General features: G+C 50.2%; 12 protein-coding genes across 12 annotated transcripts, besides 10 other annotated features; all 12 read left to right on the forward strand.

The window, feature by feature from the left end:
- Positions 1–371: 371 nt before the first annotated feature.
- TraAM80_07479 (uncharacterized protein) lies at positions 372–1,850 on the forward strand (the record flags this gene model as incomplete). The annotated part of the gene is made up of 1 exon (XM_029384269.1): positions 372–1,850. The coding sequence occupies one exon, from the start codon at positions 372–374 to the stop codon at positions 1,848–1,850; it is 1,479 nt and encodes a 492-aa protein (XP_029235844.1).
- Positions 1,851–2,142: 292 nt separating this feature from the next.
- Positions 2,143–2,172: a microsatellite.
- A 122-nt stretch (positions 2,173–2,294) lies between these two features.
- TraAM80_07480 (uncharacterized protein) lies at positions 2,295–2,753 on the forward strand (the record flags this gene model as incomplete). The annotated part of the gene is made up of 1 exon (XM_029384270.1): positions 2,295–2,753. The coding sequence occupies one exon, from the start codon at positions 2,295–2,297 to the stop codon at positions 2,751–2,753; it is 459 nt and encodes a 152-aa protein (XP_029235845.1).
- Positions 2,754–3,659: 906 nt separating this feature from the next.
- On the forward strand, positions 3,660–4,028 carry TraAM80_07481 (uncharacterized protein; the record flags this gene model as incomplete). Its single annotated transcript, XM_029384271.1, has 1 exon — positions 3,660–4,028. The coding sequence occupies one exon, from the start codon at positions 3,660–3,662 to the stop codon at positions 4,026–4,028; it is 369 nt and encodes a 122-aa protein (XP_029235846.1).
- Positions 4,029–4,082: 54 nt separating this feature from the next.
- Positions 4,083–4,130: a microsatellite.
- Positions 4,131–4,446: 316 nt separating this feature from the next.
- On the forward strand, positions 4,447–5,811 carry TraAM80_07482 (tRNA-splicing ligase RtcB; the record flags this gene model as incomplete). Its single annotated transcript, XM_029384272.1, has 1 exon — positions 4,447–5,811. One exon carries the CDS (start codon positions 4,447–4,449, stop codon positions 5,809–5,811), a length of 1,365 nt encoding a protein of 454 aa, XP_029235847.1.
- Positions 5,812–6,261: 450 nt separating this feature from the next.
- TraAM80_07483 (putative ubiquitin activating E1 enzyme) lies at positions 6,262–8,550 on the forward strand (the record flags this gene model as incomplete). The annotated part of the gene is made up of 1 exon (XM_029384273.1): positions 6,262–8,550. The coding sequence occupies one exon, from the start codon at positions 6,262–6,264 to the stop codon at positions 8,548–8,550; it is 2,289 nt and encodes a 762-aa protein (XP_029235848.1).
- Positions 8,551–8,879: 329 nt separating this feature from the next.
- On the forward strand, positions 8,880–14,192 carry TraAM80_07484 (uncharacterized protein; the record flags this gene model as incomplete). The annotated part of the gene is made up of 1 exon (XM_029384274.1): positions 8,880–14,192. One exon carries the CDS (start codon positions 8,880–8,882, stop codon positions 14,190–14,192), a length of 5,313 nt encoding a protein of 1,770 aa, XP_029235849.1.
- Positions 14,193–14,209: 17 nt separating this feature from the next.
- Positions 14,210–14,232: a microsatellite.
- Positions 14,233–14,323: 91 nt separating this feature from the next.
- TraAM80_07485 (uncharacterized protein) lies at positions 14,324–14,770 on the forward strand (the record flags this gene model as incomplete). Its single annotated transcript, XM_029384275.1, has 1 exon — positions 14,324–14,770. One exon carries the CDS (start codon positions 14,324–14,326, stop codon positions 14,768–14,770), a length of 447 nt encoding a protein of 148 aa, XP_029235850.1.
- Positions 14,771–14,857: 87 nt separating this feature from the next.
- On the forward strand, positions 14,858–15,166 carry TraAM80_07486 (uncharacterized protein; the record flags this gene model as incomplete). Its single annotated transcript, XM_029384276.1, has 1 exon — positions 14,858–15,166. One exon carries the CDS (start codon positions 14,858–14,860, stop codon positions 15,164–15,166), a length of 309 nt encoding a protein of 102 aa, XP_029235851.1.
- A 392-nt stretch (positions 15,167–15,558) lies between these two features.
- Positions 15,559–15,577: a microsatellite.
- Positions 15,578–16,073: 496 nt separating this feature from the next.
- Positions 16,074–16,108: a microsatellite.
- A 33-nt stretch (positions 16,109–16,141) lies between these two features.
- TraAM80_07487 (uncharacterized protein) lies at positions 16,142–16,858 on the forward strand (the record flags this gene model as incomplete). The annotated part of the gene is made up of 1 exon (XM_029384277.1): positions 16,142–16,858. The coding sequence occupies one exon, from the start codon at positions 16,142–16,144 to the stop codon at positions 16,856–16,858; it is 717 nt and encodes a 238-aa protein (XP_029235852.1).
- A 355-nt stretch (positions 16,859–17,213) lies between these two features.
- Positions 17,214–17,238: a microsatellite.
- Positions 17,239–17,271: a microsatellite.
- Positions 17,272–17,842: 571 nt separating this feature from the next.
- Positions 17,843–17,883: a sequence feature (GA-rich).
- Positions 17,884–18,169: 286 nt separating this feature from the next.
- Positions 18,170–18,210: a microsatellite.
- A 210-nt stretch (positions 18,211–18,420) lies between these two features.
- Positions 18,421–18,449: a microsatellite.
- A 383-nt stretch (positions 18,450–18,832) lies between these two features.
- On the forward strand, positions 18,833–19,207 carry TraAM80_07488 (putative leucine-rich repeat protein (LRRP); the record flags this gene model as incomplete). The annotated part of the gene is made up of 1 exon (XM_029384278.1): positions 18,833–19,207. The coding sequence occupies one exon, from the start codon at positions 18,833–18,835 to the stop codon at positions 19,205–19,207; it is 375 nt and encodes a 124-aa protein (XP_029235853.1).
- Positions 19,208–19,258: 51 nt separating this feature from the next.
- Positions 19,259–19,594, forward strand: TraAM80_07489 (putative leucine-rich repeat protein (LRRP); the record flags this gene model as incomplete). Its single annotated transcript, XM_029384279.1, has 1 exon — positions 19,259–19,594. One exon carries the CDS (start codon positions 19,259–19,261, stop codon positions 19,592–19,594), a length of 336 nt encoding a protein of 111 aa, XP_029235854.1.
- A 1,240-nt stretch (positions 19,595–20,834) lies between these two features.
- On the forward strand, positions 20,835–21,305 carry TraAM80_07490 (uncharacterized protein; the record flags this gene model as incomplete). The annotated part of the gene is made up of 1 exon (XM_029384280.1): positions 20,835–21,305. A coding segment is annotated over one exon (471 nt), but the record flags the coding sequence as incomplete, so codon positions are not given.

A 21,305-nucleotide genomic window follows, 5' to 3' on the forward strand; every position in this document is an offset into this window, starting at 1 on the left:
CATATTGTTTGTAATATATATATTACAGCTTATTTTATTGCTTTTAACCCGAACCAAGCAGTCAATGTATTTATCAAAGATCCCTCCCCCCTTTTTTAAAGGATTTCATTCTGTTGGGATGAAGAGTAGTAGGCACCGGAGTGTGTAGGATAATTACCAAAATGCACTCTCGCTCAATGGGGGACATCAACTGTGAAGACATTGGAGGATGAGAATTGAAGCTTGTCTGCCTTCTGATGGTGGTTGCATACATCAGTGATTCATGCCATATGGCTTGTGTTTTTTTTCATTGTGGATTTCGTGTTGATTTGTTTTTGGTATCTGGCGAAGGTGGGCAAAGAAGAGTTAAAAGGTTGTGGTGGCGAAGGGCCATGAATGCTTCTGGCAGTAGTGGGAATCATGGCCACACTCTGTCGTTTGCTTCCATGCGCGAGGAGTGCACTGTTGCGTTGGGCATTGCAACGAAAATTGTTCTTGCTTTCAGCGGTGAGGCAGGAGCGCAGATGCTCACTGTAGACGACGGACAAGTGATACGCGGTATCGCTTTCTTGCGTGCTCCAAGCGGTGCGCTTTGTGTTGCTGCTGGAGGGGACGGGAAACGCATCAATATCTATCACGCAGGACTGACAGGGACATCGCCAGAGGCACAGTCCCATGCAAGCAGTGGCCGTGTCGGTGAACTACGGTTAGTGTTTTCCTTTGGGCCTCACACAAAACGCATTACTCACGTTGCGGCCTATGGTGACACCATCCTTTTTGCTGATAAATTTGGGGAAGTGTTCCGTCTTGGCCTTGCATGGGGACTGGGTGACTCCCTGGCACTGGCGCCCAGTGATGCTACGTTGCCTATCTTTATCTTGCAACACTTTAGTGTGATGAGCACCTTATTTTTGTCTGCGCCAATCCGGCGGACAACAACTGATGCGACAGAAACAAGAAGGCTTTTTACATGCGACAAGGACTGCCATGTTAGGGTCAGTTGTTACCCCGACACATTTCGAATTGAACAGTTTCTGTGGACTGAAGCCCCTCAGTCGGTGGTAACCTCCATTGCGGAGGTGCCTAACCTCTCGGAAATGCAGCGGCGCTCCTATTTTGTAACTGGAAATTTTGACGGAAAAGTGCATCTGTGGGTTGCCGATAATACCTTGATAGCTGCCTGCCCTACGGAGCCGTTTACTCTCATTGGCTCTCTTTCTGCGCTGAAGGAAGCTGATTTGAACGCGGAAGGAGCTGCTGCTGTTATATCTGTCGTATATGCCACAACGTCATCGTTGCCCGATGGAGTCAACAAGCACGCTGGAATGGGGTATGCACATGGCGTTCTTGTTGCCTATGCGAATACAAACGATGTGGTTTTTGTTCCACTCCTGGAACGTGAGGATGACCACCGCCTGTCATTTGCCGTGGAGAATGTCACTCGAACGCGCTTGGATTCGCCCCCGCTAGCAATGGTGGGGTTGGCTACTGACTCAGCCCTTCTGCTGAAGCGTACTGGCCGCGTGCAGGTTCTGCAACTTGTGGGTGTGGCGGATCAGGAGGCAGTCATTCATCTTGCAGAGCCACGACATGCAGCACTTGAGACAGCAGTTGGGGAACTCGTGAAAGAAAACGGGGGCACATTGCTGGAAGCAATGAATCTCTTCTCGCAGTGGCAGTACGACGCCGTCGATCCTCGCACACGCAATGTAGGAAAGGTGAGGGCAGCCTCCGATGACGTTGATGATAACAACGAAGACGATGGCGAAGATGTGGCGGATAGCGCCCCAGTGGAGGATAAGCTGGCAGGCGGAAAACGGGGGCGCGTGGAGTCTGGGGGCGAGGCTCAAAGGCACTCACATATGGCGTGAACTGGGTGAAGGGTGGTCGTTGAGAGATGAAGCTGTAGGAAAGACAAGAATCACTTCCCCCGTCCACATAATTAAAGAAAGCTGGTTATATTTAAGACTTATACGTGTCCGCTGTTTTTATTATTTTCTCGAGTTGTGTGTGTATGTGGGGGGGGGGGGGGATTTTAAAGAACTTGCAGAGTGTACTGGGGTGGTAGCTATTTTGCGTGGATCAGTGTTAACTCCAATCTGTCTTGTGTTTTCTACCTGGTTATTATTGTTATTGCTGGATGTATCCATTGTTGCGACAAAAAGAAAGAAATCGAGAGAGAGAGAGAGAGAGCCGCTAAGCGGAGGAAAATAGCAGGGACTATACCATCCCAGTGCATGCAGTAGTACACGCGCGAGAAGAGGCGGAGGCAAGGGGAGAGAAGATCAAAAAGGGAAAAACAAAGGAGGAGGAAAATGGGCGCCATTGTCACAATACACAAAATGGAGACGGCTGAGGCGGAAGTTTTCGACGGCGTGGTACCATTGGATCGCAAAGACTTTGACAAAATCCAGCAGATGACCTTCTGCCCTGACTGTGGACGGCTCTTCGATGCATTGAGAAGACCGCGTCGCTGCCGCGTCTGTGGTGAGGCGCTTTGTAAGCGGTGCTGTCTCCTTTGCCGCAATTGGAAGTGGCGGCCGATATGTGCTCACTGCATGGACAACTGTTTGCGCAATTATTACGAACGCACGAAAGGTGGTTCTTTAGATGAGGTGTATCACCACGAACATTACCGGCGGAAGCAAGACAAGAAAGCTGGCTCCGGTAATTTTTTGCGTGGCTTCTTTATAACCGCGTTCGACCCCCGGAAGTTGATTCTCGCAAAGAAGTCGAGGAGACGTGCAGAGCGGGATATTTCACAAGGGTTGTAAGGCGTTCGGTAGACTTCTTTCCATTTGGTCCCTCATTCCTCCTCTTCACGAAGTAGTGATTGTTTCTTCTTTTTTTCTTGTTTTTTAGTTTCTTGAGATGATTGTCAAGGGACGAGGAGGGGGAAAAAAAAAACGAAGAAGAAAGCAAAGGGAAAGCTCCTTGTTGATGATATTCTTTCTTTCTCTCTCCCACCTTCTTTTCATGCCCCTGACGTTGCTTTTATTTATATGTTGTTGTTGTTTGTTTTTTTTTTAATTCCCGTTCAGTGGCCGCCGTGCTGTCTCTTTTGGTTTGCTTGTTTGCTTGAATGTATTAATGTGCGCTGAGGCGCAGCGGCTTCTCTGCACTGCACGAGGGTGAGGAGAAGTGAAAGGGGCGGGAAGGAAAAAAAAAGAAGGAAGCAGATGTATGGTAAACCGCACAAATGTGCTGAAGAGGGAAATTTAAAAGTTACCTGTATGTGTGTAAAGAGGGAAGAAACACATGTTGATGTTGCTTCTTCGGTCACATTGTCATTTATTTACTTTTTTGTTTAGTTGAAGGAGAAAGCGGATGTTAAAGAGTAGACGTTTTTTTTTTTGAAATAAACGGCGGTAAAAGAAGGAGGGGAGGGCGGTAGAACACTTCCCAAGGGGCACTGCGGAGAGCGACAAAAATTTATTTTGGCGCTGTCTTTTGAACTGAGCTTCCCATCGGTGGCTGACCGCACCATGCCTCTCTCATACCCGCATGCGTTTCTGTGTAATGGAGATCGTCTCGCTGCGTGTGTGGCGTCATGCCTTTTTTTTTCTCGTTTTACTTTTAGTTTTGTTTGCCTGCAAGAATTCAAACTTTCATTTGCTCTTTCTCTCTGTGTGTGTTTGTTGTTCATGCACTGAAAACAGAAGGGAGAAACGTCCTGTGAAATGGGACTCTCATTTACTTTTAACGCCACACATGAGGCGGTGCCAGAAGATGTCAAGGATAAGGTGGAGCCGATTGATTACATGCCTGCACCGGAGGACGAACGTCCTCAGGGTGACCGTGTTTGCGCTAACTGCGGGGAACCGTACTTTTATTACTTTACGACGAGCACAAACTGTAACTGGTGCGGCAGACAATTCTGTACGCGCTGCTGTCCTAACCGGCATCTTCTGGGGGGTAAGCCGGGTTGCCCTGAATGCACCCGCAAAGCATATTTGATGAAGCGGAAAGAGTTGCTCAACGATCATCTGGCGGCATTTCACATGTCAACTGATAAAGTAGCGGAGGTCAATGTTGCCTTGCAAGAATAGTGATTATCACAATTGCCGTTGGGGAACGAGTTTAATGGAATATAGTGTGAGGAGGTTGTTATTTGTGGCATTGTTGTTGTGTTGTTGCTGGTGGTTTCTGTTATCTCTTAATATTATACAACATTATTTCTATATATATATTAGGCATGTGCATTGTGTACGTCTCGCATCATGGGACGAGTCTGCATCATGTGTGCATCCAGATTCAATACCTCAGTGAGTCACGTTTCCCCCCCCCCCCCCCTCCTCACAGTTGTGGTTCTTCTTTCTCCGACAACTCTGTTTTTTTTTTTCTGTGTGTATATTTTTGCGTAGGAGTTTGTGGTGGTGAATGTGCCACTAACACTAATTTTTTCCCCCTTAGGTGTGTGGACCCCTTAAGAGGCTCATTGTGTTTGTTGCCCGCCTAGCGCCCAGCATGCGCCGCCTTGCGTGTGAGCGGCTCTTCGCTGCTGCGACTGCTGTTGTGACTGCCACAGTAAGGCGAAGATGTGGGTGTGCGAATGCCTGTAGCCAAAACTCGCGGCCGTATGAAGTTCTTCGTGGTGAGGGAAGTAACGTCGAGGTGCGAGCATGGATCAGAGGTGTTGAGGTGGAGCGCTCAGCGCACGAGCAGCTACTTCAACTCTCACGTATGGGTGAAATCATTCGACACCCCATTGCCGTCATGCCGGACGTACACACAGGCCATGGCGCCACCGTAGGAACTGTCATCCCGACGACAGGCGCGTTGATTCCTGCAAGTGTTGGGGTGGACATTGGCTGTGGCATGATCGCGGTGAGGACCACTCTCACCCCGCAAGACCTTCCAGGGTCGCTCACCGAATTACGATTGGCCGTTGAGATCGCCGTCCCACATGGACGGACGCACAATGGCAGAAGCGGTCTTGATGCTGGAAGTTGGCGAGGCGATATACCAAAAAATGTTGCAGCTGTTTGGAATACACATTTACGAAATGAGTTTTATGAAATATGCGCGTCGCACAAGGCGATTGAGGCCAGCAACCACATATCCCATCTCGGGACGCTTGGTGGTGGAAATCATTTCATTGAACTTTGCGTTGATGATGCTGATGCTACGAATAACGCCCAAGACCCTCATGTGTGGGTAATGCTGCACTCTGGATCAAGGGGAGTGGGGAATCGCATAGGCACCGTTTTTATTGAGCTTGCCAAGAAGGACATGGGCAATCATATTTCCAAATTGCCCAGCGCCGATCTTGCATACCTGCGAGAGGGCTCCCCGCACTTTGACCAATATGTGAAAGCCGTTGATTGGGCTCAGCGTTACGCCAAGTGGAACCGAGAAATTATGCTACAAAATGTCCTGCAGGCCATCCGAAGTTGTATCCCGCAACCCTTTAGTGTTGACGCAATGGCTATCAACTGTCATCATAATTACATTGAACACGTCGAGTTAGACCCGCAGAATCACGTTTGGTTGACACGGAAAGGGGCGACTTCCGCACGTGGTGGAGAACTCGCAGTGATTCCAGGTAGTATGGGAGCGAAAAGCTACATTGTGCGTGGGAAAGGCAGCCCGCTCAGTTACTCCTCTTGTTCGCACGGTGCTGGGAGGCGCTACAGCCGTGGAGAGGCAAGGCGACGCTTCACACTTGAAGATCATGAGGCAGCCACGGCTGACGTGGAGTGTCGCAAAGATACCGATGTACTCGACGAAACTCCTCTGGCGTACAAAAAGATTGATGATGTGATGCAGGCTCAGGGAGATCTCGTGGAGGTTGTTTGTACGCTTAAGCAGGTACTTTGCGTGAAGGGGTAAACAATCAAACACATACACAAAACCGACAGAAAAAGGAAGGAAGAAAAGGGGCGCACTTTTTTTCTTTTTGTTGGGTTGCTCTCTTTTCAGGGGCAGCGTCCTGGCATTGATCATGAGAGGTGCCATGTACGCATGCGCCTGTGAGTGTATGTGTGTTGTTACTTGTGATCGGTGCGTTTTTCAGGCAAATGTTTCTCACTGTTTGTATTTTTCTCTTATTGACCCGCTTACAATGTAGACGCGGTCCACAGCCTGCTAGACATATTGGGGTCTTATCGTCAGATTGTTTTCTAAGCCTAAGGAGGCGGTAGTGGGTAGAAAGAAGGAAGGAGTAACATTCATATACGGTGAGACAGATAGAACTAGTTATCTTTGCTTTACTTCTTTGTTTTGCCGGTGCGTGCGTGGGGAGGTGCGCGGTTGTTGCAGGTACCGCTTCCTTTTAGTGCTATGATGTCGACGGCCGACGCACCAGCGGGGAGCCGACTCAAATTTAAGGAATATTCTCCGCACTTCGAAGTTAGTTTTTGGTACGAGCTTGAGCGTCGGAAGCTTCACGAGTGGCGTTTACAGGAGCCTGTGGTGCCCTTGACGCTATTTTGCACTGTAAATACTGCGTTCTCTAACACTCCCGCTAACATAGTGTCAGTGAGGCGTGAGAGTCTAGACAACGACGCTGCCGCCATTACAGCAGGAATGCCGCAGGGACCGCCTACTTCTATTGATACTGCTTCCACTGCAACTGCACCTCTGTCAATTCCCATGTTTGTAAGCGGGGAGTTGCAAAACTTTAATACTTTTGAGCAGCTTTGCCATTTACCACGACGAGAAGTACTTTGGCGTGTCCTCAAGGACCGGCTGCTCATCCCACTTCTTTACGGTTACAGAAGCGAAAACATTAAGGAGGACGAAGATCATGAGGCGGCTGAAACCCCAATCGATAAGGTCTGGGAGGGTATGAATTTTGCCCTTGCTGCGATGTTCACTTACGCAGACCTGAAAAGCCATCGGTTTCATTATATGATGGCCTTTCCTGTTTTGGATCTTGGATCGCCTGTTTATGTCAAACATCGCGTAAAGGGTGGCTATGCAGCACTTGCAATCGATCACGGTAACTTGTATTTCCCTAGTCGCACAGATGTCGACCGAATACATGCACATTTGCTGGACCGACTACAGCGTCATCCGGAGCGCGGACCAAATCCCTTTATCGCCTCCTTTAAGGAGTCATGCAATGATAGGAGTGACACGGTTACCTTTTACTCTTTTGTACCTGCGGCTATCAATCAGCTGAAGGAATCATCATTTCTCATCGTTATGGCAGACGTTTCCACCATGGCGGAGTTTCCCGGATGGCCTGCACGCAACGTGATTGGCGCGCTTCGTCTCGCTCATCCGTCAATAACGGCGTTTTCATTGTACTGTATCCGCCACAATGATGTAGAAGAGAGTGTTGTATTTGAGTGTACTTGTGACCCACTGGACTTTACATTGAAGGACGCAGTGAGAGACGCAAATAAGGGAGCCGAAATTGCCTCTGGAAGAGCCGTTGGATGGACTGAGCGGAAAAGTGCGACGTCCCCTGTGAGCTTGATTGATCTTGGGGCCGTGATGGATCCAGAGCGTTTAGCAGAGTCAAGTGCCCGACTAAATCTCAATTTGATGAAGTGGCGCATGCTACCTAATCTCCGGCTTGATGGGTTAGCCGCCTGTAAAGCTCTGATTCTTGGGAGTGGCACACTGGGCTGCAATGTGGCACGTCAACTCTTGATGTGGGGTGTCACGAAAATAACCCTCGTGGATCGTGGCAACGTCTCCTTCTCAAATCCTGTGCGACAGACGCTTTTTGAGATGTCAGACGTCATTAACCCTCAACAGGAGGAACGCAATAAAGCCGTTGCGGCGGCCAAAGCGCTCAAGCGTATCCTTCCCACAGTGCATGCATGTGGCGTGCCGTTGACAATTCATATGCCGGGGCATCGCATCGACAAGCAACGTGAGACGGAGGCAATTGCCGAGATTGGACGACTAGATGCACTTATTCGAGCACACGATGTTGTCTTCCTTCTAACAGATAGTCGAGAGGCTCGATGGTTACCAACGGTGATGGCCACGGCACACAATAAGCCTCTCGTTAACACAGCTTTAGGGTTTGATACGTATGTTGTCATGCGTCACGGTGTCGAGCCAAAAGAAGGCAGTGTCGCGTCTCGGTTAGGGTGTTACTTCTGTAGTGATGTGGTTGCTCCACGCGACAGCATGACTGCGCGTTCACTTGACCAACAGTGCACTGTCACGCGCCCGGGGGTGTCTGCAATTGCCTCAGCGACGGCAGTAGAGTTGCTGGCGCAGTTGTACAACCACCCCCTAGGATTTGCATGCCCTCCGTACACGGAAACAAAAATGCAACAAGGACAGCCGCAGCAGGATGAAGGTGCTCCAGACACAACCTTCACCAATGTCAATGGAGCAGTGTGTGCACTCGGCACAATTCCACATCAGATTCGCGGGAGTGTTTTAACACACTATATGTATACACTTTATGGGTATCGCTATGACTTGTGTACAGCCTGTTCCGACGCAGTGGTGGGGGCGTACCGAAGAGAAGGGGCATCCTTTGTCTTACGCTGCGTGAACGATCCGCTGTACATTGAGGAGGTTTGTGGAGTGAAAGCCTTTAAGGAGGACTTTAAGCTGGATGATGTTGGTGAGTGGGAGGTCGAGTCGAACAGCGACTGAACATAGGTGCTTGCACCGTCTGCGTCTCTGGCCCTTTTTTGCTGCGTCGTTTTTTTTTTTTTACTTTTTGCCTTTTCACATCTTCGCCTCCAATTTCCTTTCGTTGTGGGGGGTGTTGGAAGTGACGAGGGAGATACACAAAGCCCAAGGAGACGCTGAAACCTTCGTATGCAAATCACTTGGGACTGCCCGCCCTGTTGGTTTCCACGTGTTCTTTTTTCTCACTCTCGCGTCTGTCTGTGTTTGTTGGGAACTGAAAGGGAAGAAACAAGCAAGAGGGTGTCGTCCCAGTAGAGCAGTTGCAGCCTGGGGCAGCAGTTGGCACGGAAATGCCAGCACCTTCTCACCTTCTTGGCGCAAAGCGCTCCCGTGACGAGGGTGGCGAAAACAGCAAAGTGAGGGCGTCCGAGTCATCGGCATCGGCGTCGGCGTCTTCACATGCAGCTATAATAGAAATCACTCATGGCATGACGCAGTCTGCGGCAGCAGAATACAACAAGGAGTGTATGGGACCTACAGTGCGTTATCAAGACATGGATGCGTTGCTTAGCGCCCCATCATTTCGCGAAAAGACATGTCAGTTTTTGTTTCCATCGGCACGTGGAAACAATCCGTACGGCCCTGTAGAAATGGGTGTTATTCAGCTCGTGGCAAACGATGGTAAGACAGTATTCTTTACATCTGAAGCCATCGCACCTGTGAATATTTCCGTTGCAAAGGGAAAACGTCTTTGCATAGGCGACATGGTGCTTTTTCAGCGATACATCTCAGAATATCAGGGGGAGAAGGGAGAAACTTTCACGTCAGCAAAGGTGGAATTTGTCGCTTTGGATCCCTCTACATTAATGGACGCCGCGGATTGGTGTCATGCCGCCTCGTGGAACATTTTGACAATGGCAAGGTGGATGCACCAGCTACTTTCCTCCCCTCCTGGTCTTGCCCAGCTGACCTGCATTATGAATTCTTTTTGGGGTGAGGTAGGGGCATCTGTCACTGCTGCAGATGCATGGCTGCGTTCACTGCAGTTGCCTCTCCTTCTTCAGCAGTTGAAGAACCTGGATGGGGTGGATGTGCGTAAGGTCTATCAGCTGAAGAAGCTTATATTTTCTATGCTTCGCCTGTATGTGGCCATTTTGGGCAATGCGGAGGCTATCATGACGCTCCCCTATACAGTGGAGGGTGTGGTCCACCAATTCTTGGGGTCGCCCTTATTTGTGGATGGGCTTTCCGTTGTTTTGCCGCAGTTGACTGGAAACGTCTCGGAGTCCACATGGGCAAGTGCGCAGCAAACCATGTTGGGCGCCATGAAGTTTGCTCTGCGCTACGTTTGCCGGGAAACTGTGGAGGAGGAAGGAAAGGGACAACGGGAGGCGAGAGAAGGTGCTGAGCGCGGATTCCTTACTGTGCTTCACCGCATCTCCGCGTTGTGGTTGACACATGAAACGAGGTTGCCACAGGCAGGCATGCAGGCGGTCATGAAACTGGTGGAGGAACTGGCCCGTATTGGTGTCTTTCGCCGGGTTGCACAGTGGATGCGCCAGAAGGAACGGGCGAGAGAAATGGTGAATCTTGTGGACAGGGTCCACCTTCCACCGAGCCTACAAGACGTAAAGGACCTCCATGGCTTGAAGGAAACCTCTCTGAAGGAAATGATGGCGTCAATGACGCAGACGTACACACCATACCTGCGACAGGAGGCGCTACGCTTTGTGGAGTGTGCCATGCTGGCGGCGTATGCAGAGCTATACGGCCCAGTGGCGTGTGCTGTATCCAGCTACATGGAATCCATTGCAACAATGAGGGCGGACAATGCGGATCAAGGGAAACCGATGAAGGCTTTGCATGTCACACAAGTATCGCAGTCAGCACTTCGGTTTCAACTTGATGAATATTCCTTAGAAGAAGTTAGGCTTCATGCCCTCTTTGGGCCGCCCTTATTTCTTACTTTGCATGTAACAAGTGACACCCATGTGCTCAGTCGTGACGTTATTGAGGCAAGCTTTTCTTTTGGTTGTGTTGTGGTGGTGTTGAATGGCAAGCCGTTTGTTTTTCCTGTTGTATTATGCGGTGTGGTGGACAACATAGAGAGGGACTCGGTCATCACGGTCACCGTCTACGCTCTCCGTGATCGGGATGTATTACCATCACTTGTTGCGGCAAGCGCTGCCGCATCTAGTGAATCTCAAGGACTTCCAGAGGCGTGGTTTTTTTTGGATGTCCGTCGAGTAGAAAAGAATGGCGGTGATGATGATGATGATGGTCTTCCATTTGATCATTTGGAGAGCCAACCACGTCACTTTATGCCCCTGGGCACATCGGCCGTTACCTACATACTCTACATTCGACACCTGCAAAAGCTGCGTGCTCAAATGCGGCTGGAAGAACAATGTGGTGCGGCGGCGACGGGACGCATTAAGGGCGGTCAGGGCAAAAGTGATACGGTACCTAAGGCTGTTCTGTGGTGGGGGAGCGGCAGCAGTGGCGGTGGTAATACTGGGGTGACAAGCGATGCTTTTACACATATCACCCCCTTGCCGGGGGAGAATGAGGTTCTGCAGCACTGCCTCTCTGAGATCGCGGAGGCCGCCTCTCTTACGGCCTCACAAGTTGAGTGCCTTCACACCTTGACGACGGCAAGCCCAGGCGTGCGTACACTTGTAGGGGCAGTAGGGTGTGGCAAGACGACCCTTATGTATGCCACCAGTCTTTCCCGAGGTCGAATGCAGGAGGCATTGCGAAAGCAGCATCAGCCCCTTTGGCATGCTACGATTAAGCACAGCGCGCAAACACTTTCAATGCGTCTTGGAGAGTTGGCCGCGGCAGAAGACATGGAGGATCTTTTCAAAGCATCCGACGGAACATCTGCGCGTGATCTCCCAGAGGAAGTCGCCAACGCGGCTCTGGGGCATATTCAAGAGCACGTGCAGCTGAGTGAGAAACTAAAGCAATGTCATACACCGATGTTACTGCGTCCAAAAGCACTGAAGCAAACAATTCCCTCGCATTCACTGAGTGTCTTACAGGAAGACAATCTTGCAAGAAAATTTTGCCCTATTGGGACTATAATGGAGCAAAGCCATCAACGATCCCTGAAAGCGCCACTTGCTGCTGTTCTGAACACCCGTTTACAGACACTGAAGCGTGTAGGCGACCGTGTTGATGCCATTGCTCGCTCATTGGAGAAAAATTCCGTACCTGAAGAGGGAAAATGGAAGCTGTTCTCTGAGCTGTTACCATGGATTATGTCTAAAAAGGAACGACTTAACACATTCACCGAGGCTGTGCGTAACGACAAATCATGGGTGACCTATCTTGCTGAAGATATATGGGATCCGTCAACATTAGGGCAAAGCGCTGATTTTGAAGTTGTCTCTGGAAAGTCAGTATGGGAAAGTATGGGGCCTGCGTCCAGCTCGTTTCAAGCGATTACTTTACCGAATGCTGCACGTAATCTATCTGCATATACCCGATCTGAAGCTGCGGGGTGGCTTGCTGTCTTTTGGGAAAAACAGAGAGATCTGCTTTGTTTCCTACAACACGAAATTATGGATGAGGCACGCCATCTGTTTCTACTTTTCCTAGATCTGATACAAGCTGTGGCGGCGACGTCACAGACCTCGAAGGCTACAGTGGTGACAGCGACGGGAAACACGCTGTTGCGGGAGATCTCTTTCTTGCGTGTATGGCAACCCCATTATATCGTGGTGGATGACTATGAACAGATATGCGATGCAATTTACCTCACATTGCCACAAATAAATGCGGCGATTCTTGCACACCAAGCTGAATCTTCCCTGCAACATGAGCAACATCTTTCTCTCGTCATACTTCGGGCGCTACAAAGAGAGTTACAAGGCACGCCACTGCTTTCCTCTGTAACGCTATCTGAATCCCTTCGTTTCAGTTATTTAGAACTTCATAAAGCGGCACAATTGTGTCGTAACAGTGCTGTTGCTTTCTACGCACCACTTCCACTTGATGTGGCGGGTAGTACTGGGGATAGTAATGGTGTTATTGTAGCTACTGGTGGTGGTGGTGGTAAGGACCAAGCAATGCGTCAACGCGGAACAGTCACAGGGTTTTCATCACCGTGTTGTGTGGAGTTTTGGACGCATGCCGTGGCATTATCTGCCTGTGTGACGTGCGATGGCGTTGCTGCTGCATTTGTGCGTAATCGTCTCCGGCAGATTGAATCTTCCATGAGTGTGACGGTATATTGCGGTTTTGTGAAGGATAGGGCAGTGATTCTTGAAGGCATGGCATCAGGAACTGATGTTGAGGCAACTGAGAGCATGGGATCTGTCTGTGTAATTCCGTTCTGCTCGGATGCATTTGTCGAACGTGATGAAGATTGTGATGTGGCTGTGTTGTGCCTGTCGGGTATTGCACGTCGATTACGGCGGTTTTCAACGACAGGGCGGCAGTCGGCGTGGGCTCGAGTCGGGGCGGAGCGTTCATTCGTGGAGCAATTGGAGTGGTGGTTGTGGAGGACGTTGTCGTACGCCCGTCGTGGGGCAATTTTGGTGGGAAGTAGAGAGGTATTTTTATATCTTGAGCCGCTGCGGCGTTTGGAGAGGTTTGTGCTGCAGGTACGTGAGCAAAGGGGTTTTTGGCTTCCACCTGAAATAAAAGGTGCAGTGTTAGCCATGCGATGCCCAGACCACGAAAACTGTCGTCAACTGGCACTGCTTACTTACTCCGACTATTGTGGTTGCCAGGTGCGTGTGATTGGGGAACAAAAATGTCGTTCTTTGTGTTTGGCGCCGTACGAGAATTGTACATCTCCCTCTCATGCGTGTCTCCGCATCTGTCATGTCTTTAGTGGAGAGGGTGGTGGTTGTGACACGGAGAATGAGGATTCTTCGCACAGTGACTGTCCATTTCCCTGCATGAAGGTTCAGCCTTGTGGTCACGTGTGTGTACGGCGTTGCGGGGAACCGTGTTCACCCTGCGAATTCGTCGGACTACGGGAGCTTTCGTGTGGGCAACGGGTTGTTTCAGGCATGTCGGATACAGATCCTGTGCAGACGATTGTGCATCACTTCCAGCGAATACGCTGTGGAGAGGCGCAGCGGCCCTGTGAGGAACATGTGACACTTCGATGCTCCCGCTGCGGAGGAAAAAACCCGATGCTCTGTCACGAGGTTGTTGCATGTGGTGGGATGGAACACGCAGTACTTACAGAGATGGAGTGTGCAGGCTGCGTTGCTCTGTACAATCGTGTTGCGAGGGAGCATGGTGTGGCGCAGCTTGTACCAACTGAGCCACCCACCGCCGGATGCCTGCCGCTAAAGTCACTGCCGGAAGCTGCCCAGACACGGTTGCAGGAGCTGCAGAGCTTTGCGGTGAGGAAGGCCCAAGTGATGTTGCAGAAGGAGGCGTTGGAGACAATGCAAGGGAGACAGTCGTCCGAGTTTTACAAACAGAAGGAGATATACAATCGAATGCAGCGACAACAGGAAGAGGAGGTCCGAGCACACCGTCAACGCGCCCATGAGAACATTAATTTATGGACAAAAAAGTTGAAGCAAAAGTATGAGATGCAAGTGACGGTCAATGAGGCGATAGAAACGGAAGTACCGCTTATGGTTAGTGAGGCCATCGCCGAGGAGGAGAAGCAGCGGTCGCACCTTTTCGTGTAAACATGGTTTGTTTTCTCTGTATTTGTGTGTGTGTGTGTGTTTCTTTGGTAAAATATAAGTTAAAATGGCGCTTACGAGCTGTTGTTATGAGGAGGCTGTGGTGGCTGATGCGTGCATAATGAGGCATTTATATGGGCTTGTGCATCTTCTCGGGCTTGAGCCTGTCGTTTTTTTTTTTCTTTGGCAATGTACTTTTGTTCTTTTTCCTTTGTCTGGTTCTTGTTCTTTACGCATTCCTGGCGGGATTAGTGGGAGTGGCGTGTGCATGCGTGTTTGCGCGGAGACGCATGCCGTTAATGCTCTCGCGCCGGTGGGCACAAGTTTCCACGCGCCACATCTTCGGGCGACCGCTGCCTGGATTGCAGGAAACGGGCATGTGGAACTTGGCGTATCATGTGCCGCGGCGCACGTTTCTCGTCCGCTTCCACGAGACACCAAACGAGGCATGCTACAAGTTTTTCATTGACGACGTGGATTTTCTTCCGGCTGACAACACCGGCACTTTGTGCTTTGATCTCGAGAACTGTTTTCAGTCACCGTTGGCGGAGCTGATCTTGCAGAGTTTGCCGATAGTATAAGAGGTGACGATTGGGCCAAAATTTGTGACGGTGCGGCGTGTCGACGATACCGACGCAGAAGCTGCAGAGCCTTACTTTGCACAGAAAATGGGCATCCAAGCTAATCCAGCGAAGGAGGCCGCTCGCCGTTCAGCTGCACTGCAACAACGAGTGATGGACGCCATGTCGGAGGGGAATATTGATGAGGTCCCACCACCATCAGTGGTTTCGTGGAACAATCATGGAGAAGCGGGTGCGAGGAATAAAAACGAGGACACAGTTATTGAAGAAGTTCAAAACAAGTCTCAAGAAGAGAATCTTCTGGGGAAGGACCAACGGAGGAATTGGGTACTGGCGAGCACGTGGATAAAGCGGCGCTGCGTGATTTTCTCCGTTCCACTCACTGGGGCGAGCTGAAGCTACACGTGAGTGTCCTCATCACAGATCACTTGTTTAGCGGGCGACCCCACGTGGATCCTGATGCCCGAACCCTCACCCCCACCCTGACACACTGCCGCAGGAGGGTGATTCTGAAGTGGTTATCATGCTGAAGGAACTAATTTCAATGACCATTCGACCCCAGCTGCAGCTTGACGGCGGAACTATTCGGCTTGTTAGGCTAGATGGCACGATCATGTACGTAAAGATGATGGGGGCGTGTTGTAAGTGTAAGAGCAGCAAGGCAACACTTTGGGATCTGATTGAGCGTACCATGCGGCATTGGGTGACCGAGGTATGTGAGGTGGAGCAGCGCAGGCCACCCCACCAGCATTTTTCCCCGAAGTGAGGAGAAGTGGGACAAGCACGAGGCAGCAGAAGCAGCAGCAGTAAAAAAAATAACGTGGTGTGTGGGGTGCCAACTGAAAACGTATCGGTGAAATGCGTGTGTTCTATAGGTGTGGGAGTGTGCACCAATACAATTTTGAGATGGATTTTGTACTGTTCCGCCTCTTCTTTTGTTTTGCTCCTTAAACTCCCGTCTACGTTTTTTATCTCTCTTGTCGGAAACACTTCTGCAAGATTGGTGGTGGTTGCCGCTTTTTGTTTTACTTCTTTTCTCTCTTTTTCTGTTTCTGCGTGTGGGTTCGTGTGCCGGATTGAGCGACAGCGGCGACCTGCACATTCATTCGCGTCTCTCGTGGAGTGCAACTAGGAATAGTCGCTTGTTGCTTCCTTCCAGTATCGAGGCGGCTAAGGACCTTTCGGGCAAAGCAAGAAGCTATTTCGTAAGGGACACAACGTGCACAGGCTCACATCCTGCAGCCCACCATTACATCTTGTGGGGACTACAAAAGCAGCCTACCGCCAGGAGTCGCGAAGGAATAAAGTAAAAAAAAGTAAAAGTAAAAAAAAAAGAAACGAGGCGAAAATAAGAAGTTGTAATTGTCACCGATGGATCAGAATGTGGAAATGGCGGCAACATCCTTCCGGGTGACGGTGTCGGAGGCGGAGCCTTACAGCTTCCAGACCTTTGCCGCACAGCAGACACAGGACTCCGTACGCATTACGCACATCACCTTTACCCCTCCAAGCCCCGACGAACTGGAGGCTTACGTCCAGCATAAACGTAAACTTGTCTCTGCCGCGTCAACAGGCAAGAAACACACCGCGATTTGTCCCGCAACTTTTGCGCGTCTTCGAACGCTGTGTGCAACGCGCAAAGTGGAAAGCCACACCATTACGTGCTTTCCGTGGAGTCAGCTGGATGGAACAGCGACGACAAAGGGGGGGACGCATGAAAATGATAACAGGAACAAGAGTAAGGGGAATAAGAAGAAGATGGGTGTCGCAGCTTCGTCTCAATCAACCGCTGCTGCGGCTGATCCCGTGGAGCAGGTTCAGCTGGGCGGCTTGTTTGATGTGGTCCTACCGCGGCACACAGATATCTGCAGCAACGTTGACCTTCGCTTTGACGTGGACGGCTCTGTCTGGCTGGAGGTTGTTGGCCCTGGCAGTGTGACTTTTTTTGGGGAGCACAACTCGTCTTTGATACCTGAGTGGATGGAAGAAAGGTTTTTCAACTTTAGCGCCAACACGGAGGAAGAGCCTGCTGAAGAGGATTACACTGAGGAGGAGGAGGAGGAGGAGGACGGCGTTGCGGCGATGTAAGAACTGGATCGCTGACAGGGACGTTTTGGCTGTGTTTGTGTACATAGACCACAATAACCAAGACCGACAGGAATTTATTTTGACAAGGGCCTTGGGAAGGGAGAAGTTGGGCCAACGTCCTCACACGAGCGTGACAAAATGCCACAATAGAGGGTAACAGAATGGTGTGGGGGATTTCTGTCGTGCTTCTTTTTTCATGTCTTTTGCTCTCAATTTCCCTTTTTCCTCTCTCTATTTTGTGTAGTCATTTTTTTTTCTATTTTGTGTTTCTGTGTGTACACGTGTAGTCCCGTTTTTGGTGGCAATGTACACACGCCTGACTGTCTATGCAAAGGAGAGAAGGGAGAGGTGAATCTTTTTTTTTTTTTTTTTTTTTTGTTCGACTCTGACTTTCTTTCTGTTTTTGTTTGTGTGTATCCCTCCGCACGGTAGGGCCCGTGTTCTCAGGCGCACTGGGAGAGAAGGCAACCCCACAACAACGGCGTCAACAAAATGGAGTACGTTTTTTGGTGTGGGAGAAGGATGTGCGGATAGAAAGGTAGAAAAAAAAGTGAACGTTTCAATGGAAGGAAACTGAGTCTTCTCGACAATGCCCTTGCGCGGTGGTCGCTGTTTTGTCGTGCGTCTCTTGTAATATGGTCTTTGTTGTGGGCGTTGTTGTTCCCTCTTCTTGTGTGTGACGCGGCTGTGATGACACAAATGAAGGCTGGGGCACATTTGCCTTCACCTGCAGAGGCTCACTGCATGGCGCGCTTTTTCCCATTTTCTGCATGCATAAAGACATGCGTGTGTGTATGACGTGTGCCACTGGGGGGGAGGGGCGAGCACGTTCCGGGGAAATGTGGCGGTGGGACGTGCTGTCATGTAACAGAGAAGGGAAGAAAACCTTACGCGCAATAAGGACGCATGCGCTAACAGAGGGGGTGAAGGCGCGAGGCACGCCAGGCAACGGAAATGAATGATTTTCACCGCGGCGGCACAGACAAAAAAAGAAAACAAAAAAAACACACACACGAAAAAATAAAGGCAAGAAGTGAAGCGTTTAAAGACGAGCGATCGAGGAGAAAAGTGCGAAATGAGGAGGAGGCAGGGATGGTGGTGAATGATGGGGGGCGGTCGCAAGGGTTTCATGAAGGCAGCAAGAATCAGGCAGCTGACTAGCATTGAACTCCGTCTTTGAAAGCCTACATCCAGATCCAACCAGATTATATATTTACTACTATAATAGTGATGATGATTGCTGTTATTTTGTTCGCTGATGAGTGCTTCCGGTGGAGCTTGTGCTAAGAGTGAAAACTACAAGCGAGGAAGTATTTTTCTTTTTTTGGTCTTCTTTTATTATTATTATTATTGCTTCTTTTCCCATATCTTGTTTGGATGCACATTGCTGTGAAGGTACAAGTGCTGCTGGAAGAAGGAAAGGGAGTGGTCTGCGTCCGTGGAAAGGGTGGTGTCTTTGGACACCGTAGAGAAGAGGAGATTTAAGGGGAGAGTGATACAGAAATAGGAGTATTACCCAAAAAAGGGAACCAGGAGGGGAAAGAAAAGGAACAGCGAAATTCCTCTCTCTCTTTTTTTTTCTCTCTCTCTCCTGCTTAGCGGGCAGGTATGCAGATAACTGCGCACAAGCAAATTCAGTGATTGCCTGAATTGCGCAAAAGAAGGACTGGGGGGGAGGACAACAGGGAAATAACGGAGGCGATGGTGCAGCACAAAAGTATGCGGGAGGGGCTTCACCGCTGCCCCTTCTCCCGCCGAGTCTCAGGCCTAGCTGCCATTTGGGGACGTCGTAGGGAATAGTCCCCATTGCCTCTGCCGTCTTCCACTGATGCATTTTGCCTTCTCCTCAGCGGCTGCCCCACCGCCGCTGAGACGACAACAATAACGCGAGATTAACTGTAATGCGGTATTGGCGTACTGTTGTCGACCTCACCGTGGGCAATCGTCTGCGTGTCCTCGTGGTTCCGACGCCGGATGGAGCACTTTAACTGGCTCAATCCTGTGGCCAATACGATTCCTGCACACCACCCTGAGCTTCCTGATGCCACCATCGCCACACTCATTCGCGGGGATCGCCGTGTGTTTTGTGACTGCGTTGCTTTGCCATATCGATATCGCCAGCGAATGGTATCTGGAGACGACGACCACCATGCGAAGCTGGTAGGTGTATTGTGGCGAAAGAGGCCACTTTCTGGTCAAAACACCGAAGAGGCCCTCTACTTGCACGACTCTACCAACAATATTCTGGTTGTGGAAGACATGCGTTCTGTGTGTCATGTGTTTTCGTCAGATGGTGTCTCACCACCAGCAGAACACCCTTTGTACTGGCTGGCGCGGCCACGTCACTAAGAAGACTGGTGGAAGGACATAAACCACCGTGTGCCTCTCATCGTGGATGAAATGACATGGAATTCCACGGAGGATTTATTCCATCTCTCTGATGAGCTCGATCCTGCTTGTGCGTTTTCTAGAGCTCGTGGTTTGGCGCTTAATCTCACTGAGCGTTGTCCGCAGTGGCTGGCAAAATCCCTTGTGACTGAGTTGCCGCAGCCGAAAGAGTTGCACGTTTTATTGGACGAGCGTCGAATGCCTTCATTTAGAGAAATGTGGTGGTGGATCAAAATCATGTTTGCTGGAAGAGCTGCGCTGCGTGTGATTTGTTTGTTGCCGCGTCCTGTATTGGCATTGGAACCACCATGGAAACCGTTTGGCGACGATGGCGTGCTTACACCGTAGTTTGAAGAGGTGGGTTTTGTAAGACCGGTTGCGAGTGTACCCGGTTGTCTTCAGGAAGATCATGCTTGAAAAGTAGGGCACAACGCTTTATCTTCAAATGTGGACACGCGTGATGAGGGGAGGGGGCCTTTGGACATGGGGACTCCTTGCGCCACATCACCCAGCACCACCGTTTCATGTGGCAGGGACAGCAACTTGATTACACCGACTGAGGAGCTTAACGAGCCTCACCTGCTCAACACAACAGATGTAGAAGGACTGAATCGACTGAGCTTACTTGAGGTTCTTTACGTGTGTCTGCAGGAGATGGAATCTCTGCAGTTTCTCGCTCATCACCCTGCAAGAATGAAGGAGTTGTATCTTCTCTATAATGCCAGGCTAGAGGCAACTGGTGTGCATGACCTCGAGCAACTCTGAGAGCTGGAAGTGTTATGGATTGGGGGAACTTATATTCGTGAACTCTCTGCGCTGCGCTTTTTAATCTTCATTGCAGGAATTACATGTGGCACTTGATTCTGCCTTCACTACTTCTTCCTTGGAGGGGATTGAGCACATTCCAACGCCTAAGGTGCTGCACCTTGAACGCGTCACTGTGGATGCTCTCCTGTTTGTCGGGGCGTTTGTGTCGCTACAGGGATTGTTACTGCATGCATGCCGCATATCCTCGAAAAAATTATTGCGGGGAGTGGAGCAAGACCCCCTGGAGCGTCTCTCTCTGGCCCACAGAAATCGCATACAGGACACCACGTTTCTGTTAGCATGTAAAACACTTCGTGAGCTCGTGTTAACCCGCTGCAACGACATCAGCACTGTTTTTTTTCTTTTTTTGTTACAATGCCGCGGCTAACTACGGCAAGAAAAAAAAAAATTAGTTATTATGTTTATGAATTTAAGTGACCGCATTATTTTTAAAAAAAAATGTTTTTGAATTCTTCTCATTGTTTGCAGTCGCCCCTCCTCTTGAAGTGTGATGTGCCTCTGCCTGGTTGTATTCACGACTGCTGCCGCTTTCCTCCTTGGGTGTTTCAGCTTTCTTACATAGACCAACGCTTTATCGTTAGCAGCAACCTATTTGCCAATAGCTTATAGTTTGTGGGAGAGGGAGTCCTCTTGTTGTGCTCGGAGAAGAAGTCTTACACGACAGTTGCTGTGGTTTCTAATAGCAAGTAGCAGGAGGAAACGAGCGACGCTCTGAGGGGTTATTGGGCATTAGGCAAGAGTCAAAATCGAGCACTGGCAAATGATCGCACTCCGTCACCCCGCATTACGACGAGCCTCCTTCGTTGTGGTGGCCGTGCTGGTCTCCCTCCTGTTTCTTGGTGTTGCCAGCTCGAGGGAGGTCGTCGTTGGGGTGCTGGACGGCACCCATAAACTGACAGCGGAGGACATTACGACGGGATTTAGGGCGAGCGAGAAAAATTTTGTTACACGCTGTGGTGAATTTGACGCACACGGCGACAAGTTTGTCGTGATACTTGAGATGGGGAAATTCAGCGACTATCTTGTTCCCAAGGCGGGCGTTACGCTCTGTGGCCTTCTTACCAGCTCGACAACGGCGCAAAAGTATCTCCACGCCCCGCAGGATCCCCGCGAGGCTGCATGGGATGGTCATACCTTTCCCATTGCACCGTCCCTCTACACGACGGCGTTGGGCGGGTCTGCGGAAGGCTACGTCAGTGGCGGCCGGAGCACACTGTCGTTTTGGGGTGAC

Source organism: Trypanosoma rangeli (assembly GCF_003719475.1).
Source record: "Trypanosoma rangeli strain AM80 chromosome Unknown Tra_15.4_contig_00314, whole genome shotgun sequence".
In the NCBI taxonomy this organism is placed as follows: Eukaryota; Euglenozoa; class Kinetoplastea; order Trypanosomatida; family Trypanosomatidae; genus Trypanosoma; species Trypanosoma rangeli.